Genomic DNA, 10203 nt, shown 5'->3' with positions numbered 1-10203 from the left:
TTCCTGGTGACCAAAGAGGGGAGGCCTAAATATTTCCCTGAAGTATCTCCCTGATTAACACCCATAATGTTAACCACTTCTCCCCGCATGATCTAGAGCACATTTGAGCTGAAGCAAATAAGCGACTTATCAAAATTAATTCGTTGACTCGAGGCCACCGAATATCTGCATAAAACATCTTTCATCTCACTGCTCTCAGCAATATTAGCCCTGAGGAACAAGAAATAGTCATCTGCAAAAAGCAGATGAGAGATTGGAGGAGCTCCCTGAGCTATAGTTATACCATGCAAAGTCCCCCTCCATATCCTACTTTCAATCAATGCACTGAGACCCTCAACCACCAGCAGAAATAGATAGGGAGACAACGGGTCACCTTGTCTTAACCCCCGACCTGGCTTAATTGGACCCAACTGGCGCTGCTCATATAGGATGTGATAATTTATTGAACTCACCGTCTCATAAATAACGTCCACCCGGTGCTGCCAAAAACCCATTTTCTTCATAATTGCACAGAGGATAATTGCCACTCGACTCGGTCATACGCCTTGCTCATGTCAATTTTTAGAGCTTCCACACCCTCCCTCCCCCGCGTTTTGCATCTAAGGTAGTGGTGAGCTTCATACGCAAGCATAATATTATCGGTAATTAGGCGTTCCGGTACAAACGCACTCTGCGCACAAGAATTGATACCATCTAGCAACGACTTCATCCTGTTCGCACAAACTTTAGCTGCAATTTTATACAACACGTTTCAGAGAGCAATGGGGCGCAGATCCTTCATAGACTCAGGAGTGACTTTCTTCGGCACCAGAACAATATAGGTATCATTAGCTCGGTCCGCTAACTTCGCCGTTTGGAGAAACCGACGACAGAACATGGTAATTTCCCCTCCGAACACTCCCCAGAAATGCCGAAAAAACCCCGGGCCAAATCCATCTGGACCCGGAGATTTGTCCGGATGCATTTGGAAGAGGGTCGTCCGAACCTCTTCCATACTAACCGTACGGTCCAGCCTGGTGTTGTCCTCCGTAGTAAGCCGTGAGTCAATACATGAGATAACATCCTCCATGTTGCCTTGCTCAGATGTAAAAAGCTTATTAAAATAAGAGAGCATGACTCCACCAACAACGTCCACACCTACAATCATGTTCCCTTCATCATTTAATAATTTAACTACCTTATTCCTATGCTTTCTTGTTTTGATTGAGTTGTGAAAAAACTTAGTATTCATATCACCTCCCCTCCGCCAATGCTCTTTTGCTCTCTGTTTCCAAAAGGAATTCTGTTGATCAAGTAGAGTAAGAAGTTCCTTCTCAACATGATTATATTCAACTATACCCTCATGATCTGTATGTGATTTCAGGAACTCCAGCCTGTGTTTGCACAAGTCAATTCTCCGCTGAATGTCTTTGTTAAACTTGCTACCCCAACGTCCAATACTATCACTGCAAACAGATATCCTCTCAAAAATGCCCAGCCCAATCGTAGAATCCCAGCAGTGTGTAACTATCTCTCTGCATGCCTCCTCACGTAACCATAAATTGTCAAAACAAAACCGGCATTTACAGGGAGTACGTACAACAGCTACCGGCTCAAGAAAAATAGGGAGATGGTCACTATATGGACAAATAATTAATAACGCCTGAGCACCTTCATATAGGGTTAGCCAAGAATCGGTTAAAAGAATCCTGTCCAACTTCTCCTCAACCATCAATGGAGAGCCCCGAGATCTCGACCAGGTGTACTGATATCCCGTAAAAGGAAAATCCTGGAGGCCACAATCCGCCACAGTTTCCTGGAAGCCCCGTAATAACCACTCCGGATGTGGTGTCCATCCTCGTTGTTGAATAAAGAATTGTCAAAAATATTATTGGCAAAAAGGATAATTGAAAACACAGATTCAATTGTCTCCCAGTCAAACTACAAGCATCATTCAAATCCTAATATAATTGGGACTTATACTTCAACTAGGATTGTGATCAAGTATCACCTATTTAAGAAAGACTCTTAGAAGAATAGAAGCAGCGATTTTACCCGAATCATCTGACCGAGTGCATACAGATATATTGAGAGAAAGAGAGTCTAGCTATCACTTTGGAGTAGTACGAGAGTTTAGGTTACAATAGATTATGAGAGTTTGTGAGATCTATTGTGTAAAGTTTTCTTCTTCCTATACTCTGTACTTTTGAAATTGCTCATAGTGAATTTAGGCTAATTCTCAATTTGAGAAGTGCCTCGCAGATTAGGGTTTTTGCCCAAACTGCGTTACAATTTCCTGGTGTTACAAACATACGTTACAACATTACTGTGTGTGTTGCTCCTTATATTTTTTCAATTGGTATCAGAGCGGGCTGCTAAAACTACTAGCAGGATCCTACACCACCCAAAGGAACAACACAATGGATTTTCCCAGAGAAGGTTTATCAAGCAGCAGACCCCCAGCTTTAAACAGTGCAAATTACTCTTATTGGAAGGCTAGAATGAGAGTATATGTTATGTCCCAAGGTGAAAGAGTATGGAGATCAGTAGAAGAAGGGTGGGTGCCACCTACCAATGAACAAGGAGAAAAGAAACTTAAAAGGGAGTGGTCTGAGGAAGAAATCAAAGAAGCTGACTTTAATTCAAAAGCCATGAACTCTATTTATGGAGCAGTAAGTGAAGAAACATTCAAACTAATATCAAACACTGAAATAGCCAAAGAAGCCTGGACAATCTTATGCAATCATCATGAAGGCAATACTATTGTTAAACAATCAAAACTACAGATGATCCAGACTCAATTTGAAACCTTGGAAATGGAGGAAAACGAAAATATCACACAATTCAATGCAAAGATCCTCGACATAGCCGGAGCAGCATATAATTTAGGAGAACCCTTTCCCGAACCAAAATTGGTCAAAAAGGTACTTAGATCTTTACCTGAAAGGTTCCTCATGAAAGTCACTGCCATACAAGAAAGCACAAACCTAGACACATACAAACTTAGTGACCTGATGGGAAACTTGCACATACGAACTTGAGATGCTTCAAAGAAAACCAAACGTGTCAAGCAAAGGAATTGCACTACAAACTACACAGTCTACCGATTCAGATGATGACACACAGAACATAGAAGAAACCATTGCTCTTCTCACTAAGAATTTCAATAAAGTGGTTAAGAAATTCAACAAGTTCAGAAGTAAAAACAAGAACTTCACAAACACCAATGGAAACAACTCAAATTCACAACCACGCATATTTGAGAACCAGAAAAAGGGGAAATCTTCCCAAAACATCGATGGGATACAATGCTACGAATGCAAAGGATACGGACACATCCAATCAGAATGTGCGACGTACCTGAAAAGGAAGACCAAAACCTACGTCACCACACTTAGTGATGACTCTGACAGCGAAAATGAAAATTCAAATTTCGTTGCTTTCACCACTAGACAAGAAGAGGAAGACACTACCCAAGAGGACATTCAAGGGTTATTCGAAGCATACACAGTATTACAATCAAAATGGCAAGAACTTATTAGGGTTAATACGGAGCTCATGCAAAAGAACCGTGATTTACAAAGTAAAAGGAAAGAGAAATACGAGATCATCAGGAAACAAAAAAGGAACTGAAGAAACTTCAAGAAAAAGAAAAAGATCTTATAGAGAAAGAAAAATTCCAGAGAGAAAACTCCCAGGAAACTGAACATACTAATGAAAGACAATCAGAAAATCCAGAGATGTTTCAACAACGTTTCCAACATCGAAGGATCAGGTGCTATTATTGCCACAAACCAGGTCATATTAAAGCACACTGCTGGTTTAGACAAAATTATATTATGAGGAGACAATCACAAACCAGAAAGGTATGGGTCAGGAAAAATCAAACACAAACAGTTGCCCTCACCTCCAAAACAGAAAAGAATACGGAAATCTGGTACTTTGATAGTGGATGCTCACATCACATGACTGGGAAATCAGAACATCTGATCAACATACTACCAAAAGAAGGAGGACATGTTACATTTGGAGATGGAGGAAAAGGCCAAATTATTGGAAGCGGAACATTAAATGTAACCGGTTTACCACAACTTACTCAAGTCTTCTTGGTAAAAGGACTTAAGGCAAACCTAATCAGTATTAGTCAACTATGCGATGATAATCTACAAGTAAAATTCTCCAAAGACAGTTGTCATGTATATGACCAAAACAATCAATGTGTGATGCAAGGAAATAGATCATCAGACAAATGCTACGTCTGGACAAACCAACTTACCTGTCATCTTTCCAAAGAAACTGAAGCACAAATTTGGCATCAACGAATGGGACACATAAACTTCCATGACATGAAGAAAGGGATAAAAATAGGGGCATATCGAGGCTTACCACGACAACTGGAAATAAACGAAAACAAAGCCTGTGGAACATGTCTTGAGAACAAACTAACAAGAAAAACCCACAAGAAGATATCAGGAATCCACACCACAAGAATTATGGAACTCTTGCACACATGGATCTTTTTGGTCCAACTCAAGTTGAAAGCATAGGAGGAAAACGGTACGTACATGTAACAGTAGACGATTACTCACGTTTTACATGGGTCATGTTCCTCAGAGAAAAATCGGACACCTTCAAAAGCTTCAAAATTCTCATCAATAAAATTGAAACTGAAAAAGAAGGAAAAATAGGAAAAATCTTACGGTTAAGAAGTGATCATGGAAGAGAATTCGAAAATTCGTACTTCAAAGATTTTTGCGACGAAAAAGGAATACACCACGAATTTTCAGCCCCTAAAACACCGCAGCAAAATGGAATAGTGGAACGGAAAAATAGAACTATACAAGAAATGGCAAGGGTATTGCTAAATCACAAAAGGATTCCTCAAAAGTTTTGGGCTGAAGCTGTAAGTACAGCCTGTTATCTAATCAACCGGGTATACATACGGAAAGAGATAAATATGACACCATACCAAATATGGAAAGGAAAAATTCCCAACCTCAAACACATACACATATTTGGTAGCACATGTTATATCTTAAGAGACCGAGAACAATTGGGGAAATTCGACATCAAAGGTGATCAAGGTTTTTTCCTAGGATACTCTACTAACAGCAGGGCATTTCGAGTTTACAATCTTAGAACTCAAAGTGTAATGGAATCCATCAATGTGTCATTCACTGACATAGATTCAACAGAAGTCAAAGATGATGATGATGAGCAAACCATAAGTGTTGAAACAGAAGTTTCAACACCACCTATAGAGTCAGAACAAGATGATAATTCTGGAAAACCAACAGAAGATGATGAAGAAAATATCGATGAAGCACCCATCAACAAGAACACTAAAATCCAGAAGAATCATCCTACAGAAAATATCATCGGTGACCCAAATCAGGGAATACGGACAAGAGGAAAGAAAAGAGATTACCTCAAAATGTCTTAAGGAGATTCATGCTACACTTCAAAGATAGAACCAAAAAACATCGAGCAGGCCCTCCTTGACGAATACTGGATCGAAGCCATGCAAGGAGAGCTATAACAATTCGAAAGAAATGAAGTATGGGAACTTGTCCCTGCACCAGACAACTTTAACATCATAGGAACAAAATGGATCTACAAAAATAAAACTGATGAAAGGGAAAATATAGTGAGAAATAAAGCCCGACTTGTTGCACAAGGATACACTCAAGAAGAAGGAATCGACTTTCAAGAAACCTTTGCCCCAGTTGCTAGGATAGAATCCATATGCCTTCTCCTCGCCGTAGCATGCATCCTAAAAATCAAACTTTACCAAATAGACGTGAAAACAGCATTCCTGAATGGATATATAAAAGAGGAAGTGTACGTATCCCAACCCAAAGGGTTTGAAGATCCATTCCATCCTAACCATGTCTATAGACTAAAGAGAGCCTTATATGGTTTAAAACAAGCTCCACGGGCTTGGTATGAAAGGTTAACACAATTCCTACTCTCAAAAGGGTACAATAGAGGAAGCGTTGACAAAACATTATTTGTCAAACACTATAAAAGTGACATCATCATAGCACAAATCTATGTTGATGATATAGTATTTGGATCATCCAGAGAGACCTACAAAGATGAATTCATTCGTCACATGAAAAGCGAATTTGAAATGAGCATGGTTGGAGAGCTCAGCTACTTTCTAGGTCTGCAAATAAAACAACTGGAAGAAGGAATCTTCATCTCACAAAGTAAGTATGCAAACAATCTTGTCAACAGATTCGGTCTAAAAGAAAGCAAAGTTGCCAGAACACCTATTGCAACATCAGACAAAATTGCCAAAGATACAGAAGCAAAAGATGTAGAACAAAAACTATATCATAGCATAATTGGTAGTCTACTATATTTAACTGCCAGTAGACTAGACATTTGCTACGCAGTAGGCATATGCGCCAGATATCAATCATCTCCTAAAGAATCACACATGAAAACTGTGAAGAGAATTATCAAGTACATCAAAGGAACATCTGATCTAGGAATATGTTACTCTTTTGACACAAACAAATATCTATCAGCATACTGCGATGCAGACTGGGCAGGCAACATGGATGACAGAAAAAGTACTACTGGAGGATGTTTCTTACTTGGAACGAATCTAGTCTCTTGGATAAGTAAAAAACAAAATTCAATATCACTATCAACTGCAGAAGCTGAATATATAGCTGCTGGAAGCTGTTGCACTCAATTGTTATGGATGAAACAAATGCTAGAAGACTATGGAATCAGTCAAGCAAAAATAACAGTATATTGTGACAACAAAAGTGCCATAGATATTTCAAAAAATCCAGTCCAACACTCACGTACTAAACACATTGACATACGACATCACTTCATCAGAGAACTAGTAGAGGAAGAAATCATTATCATGAGGCACATCAACACAGAAAATCAACTTGCAGACATAATGACAAAAGGATTGGACGGAAATAAATTCACAAGACTAAGGTCTGAAATTGGACTGTGTAGAATTAACTAAACTCTACTCTTTCTCTTGTTTTATATAATAGTTTTTTTTCATATATTATTTATAAAAAAATAAAAAAAATAAAATAAAAAAAAAATAAAAAAAAGAGAAGGAAGCTTACGAATGACAAACCGGGCCAACCCATGAATGCCATAATCTGAATCCGGATCTCAGCCCAATAGCCCATGTTATGAATCCGGTTCAAAATCCAAAATATCACTTCCGGGTCCGATTGCAATCTCACTCCTCTGTTCTGTCCATCACCATCCACGATCACCACCACTATCGCCATCCACGACCACCACTCCTGTCGATCATCTTCTTCATCACTCACCAATCTCAGAACTATGAAGAAATCAAGAGGTTCCAAGATGCCGAAAGGAAAGAAATCATCCCGTCGGCCACCACGACGAGGAACCCCTGCCATCAGCAAAGATTCTCCACTCGATCAGCCACAACACTCGAAGGATATAGTCATGGATCCAGTACCAATCACGCAGATACCTTTCGAAGACATCTACTCTCAACCTGGTAACTCATCTCCCCCTCTCGAATCACCCCTAGATGATAACCCACTTGCAGAATCAAACCCGATTGCAGAAACAGAACCGACTGGTTCAGAGGGTATATTTGGGGAATTGATAGTTGACCTAGACAAAATCATACACCAACAAAGTGAAAACTTAGTGCCACAAGAAAAACTCCCTACAAATGAGGAAGAAATTAGGGAATCAGAATCTAACCCAGAAATTAGGGTTACAAATTCAGACACAGTTGACAGCTTTGAAAAAGAGCTAGACAATATTTCTACTGAATTAAGAGAAGAAGGCACGAAACAAGCCCAAATGAAACTAATCCTGATGAATTCCTAAGAAAAAGAAGAAGAGTGGATCCGTATGAAGGAGCTGACCCCAGAGCTAAAAGACCATGTGATTTTCCAATATCTGTGGGGCCTCCAAGAAGGACACCTAACATCCCACCTCCAAGGATGACTAGGACTGCTAAAAGAAAACAAAAAGAAGTTGATGATGCCTGGGAAAATAGTAAAGAATGCCAGAATGAAAGGTCCAAAAAGCCCCAGGTAAATGTCTCAAAGAATCAGGGCAAATCACGAAGGAAGTTCACATCAAAGGAAAAGGGAAAACAAACAGCAGAAATAGATGTTGAAACCACACTTCCAACATCTGATCTGCCACAACCTCTCAACAACCAGTTCTAGGATAAAGCTTCAAGCAATCTGTGGCACAAAACCTCACAACGAAAAATCATCCCTCAAAAGCTGGTCAATCTGGAGAACCTTAAAGATGGAGAACACATCATAGAACTCCTAGCTCAAGGAAAGTTGCTTGACACAGTCACAAAGATTGAACCATTTGAAGAAAAAATGATTCATGAATTTTATAGCAATCTCAAAAAGGAATCATCAGTCCCATCAAGTCCTTTGTATGGAAAAATTTACCTAAGAGGAAAGTACTATGACTTTTCCCCAGATGTTATAAACACCTGCTACAACACCTTTGAACAAGATGATCAATTCGATCATAATGGGGACATCATAGCCCAGGAGATCACAGCAGGAAATGTAGTCCTTGAAAAGAAGAAGATCAAAGCTGCCTGCCTGACAAGCAAATATGCAATCCTACAGAAAATAGCTCTGGCAAACTGGATGCCTTCCTTACATGAGAACACTGTGAAATGGAGCTTGGCAGAATTATTATACAAAGTTGGGAAAAAGATCAAAATCAGCTATGGAGAACTGGTACATCAACAAATCATGAATCTAGCTGAAATCAAATCTCTCAAAGCCTCTCTAATCTCTCCAAACCTAATCCAAACAATCCTCACCAAACAAGGACTGAAGACTACCAAGAAGAAGCTCCAACAGATCAAAACCCTGAATGTGTCTATTAAACTGAAAAAGGGATTTCATCAAAATGACCTGAAAACCACAAGTCCAGAAGATAACCCCATGAACACTGATATGCTTCAAAAATACTTCCAGAAAAAACTCAATGAGCTTAATACATCTGAAAGGTACATAAAGCAGAGACAGTTGGAAATCCAAGAAGAGAAAGTTGAAGTACTCAAATGGCTTACAGCCTTAGGAGAAAATAATGAAGAAGAGCCTGATAAGGAAGCTGAAAAATCCCAAGAAGTAAATGCTGATGAAGAAGAATCTGAAGGAGAGACTGAAAAGTCCCAAGAAGATGATGCAGAAAATCAAGAAGGAAGCCAAGAAGAAGAATAGGCTGTTAGAACCCCAGAAGCAACATCCTCTGACTCAGACTGAACTTGTCAAATGTTTTTGTCAAAAACAGGGGGAGATGAATCCTGATGATGATGACTGCTTACTATTATGATGATGACTGCTTACTATTATGCCTTTTTTTGATACTGATACTGCCAAGACAATCTTTTTGACATCTGCCTATCTTTTGTGTTCTGTCTTACTATTAAAGTAGCATGCTAATGTAACTGCAATAGCAAATGACTATGTGCATCATTAGAAAGACTATTTTTTGTGTTCTGTCTTACTATCAAAATAGCATGCTAATGTAATTGCAATAGCAAATGACTATGTGCATTATTAGGAAAAACTGCCTAGGTTACTAATCCTTGGACTAAGACAGTTTAAAGACTTGACACTATCACCAATCACTTCAAATCAAAACTACCACTTGAAGATTGTGATAAGCAGACTACTAGACAGCAAGGACTAAGGGGGAGATATTCAAGAAAATCAAGAATCAAGGTTTTTGCCAAAAATATTGACAAAAGGGGGAGATTGTTGAATAAAGAATTGTCAAAAATATTATTGGCAAAAAGGATAATTGAAAACACAGATTCAATTGTCTCCCAGTCAAACTACAAGCATCATTCAAATCCTAATCTAATTGGGACTTATACTTCAACTAGGATTATGATCAAGTATCACCTATTTAAGAAAGACTCTTAGAAGAATAGAAGCAGCGATTTTACCCGAATCATCTGACCGAGTGCATACAGATATATTGAGAGAAAGAGAGTCTATCACTTTGGAGTAGTACGAGAGTTTAGGTTACAATAGATTATGAGAGTTTGTGAGATCTATTGTGTAAAGTTTTCTTCTTCCTATACTCTGTACTTTTGAAATTGCTCATAGTGAATTTAGGTTAATTTTCAATTTGAGAAGTGCCTCGCAGATTAGGGTTTTCGCCCAAACTGCGTTACAATTTCCTGGTGTTACAAACATACGTTAC

General features: G+C 38.9%; 1 protein-coding gene across 1 annotated transcript; it reads left to right on the top strand.

The window, feature by feature from the left end:
- Positions 1–8348: 8348 nt before the first annotated feature.
- On the top strand, positions 8349–9212 carry LOC109155068. Its single transcript, XM_019302795.1, has one exon. It carries the CDS (start codon positions 8349–8351, stop codon positions 9210–9212), a length of 864 nt encoding a protein of 287 aa, XP_019158340.1.
- Positions 9213–10203: the final 991 nt, after the last annotated feature.

The sequence above is a fragment of the Ipomoea nil genome, unplaced genomic scaffold, assembly GCF_001879475.1.
Source record: "Ipomoea nil cultivar Tokyo-kokei standard unplaced genomic scaffold, Asagao_1.1 scaffold2690, whole genome shotgun sequence".
In the NCBI taxonomy this organism is placed as follows: Eukaryota; Viridiplantae; Streptophyta; class Magnoliopsida; order Solanales; family Convolvulaceae; genus Ipomoea; species Ipomoea nil.
This window is presented reverse-complemented; position numbering and strand designations above follow the sequence as displayed.

Excerpts from the sequence above, each read along its gene's own strand:
- LOC109155068 (XM_019302795.1), top strand. The coding sequence starts at position 8,349 with ATGATTCATGAATTTTATAGCAATCTCAAAAAGGAATCATCAGTCCCA.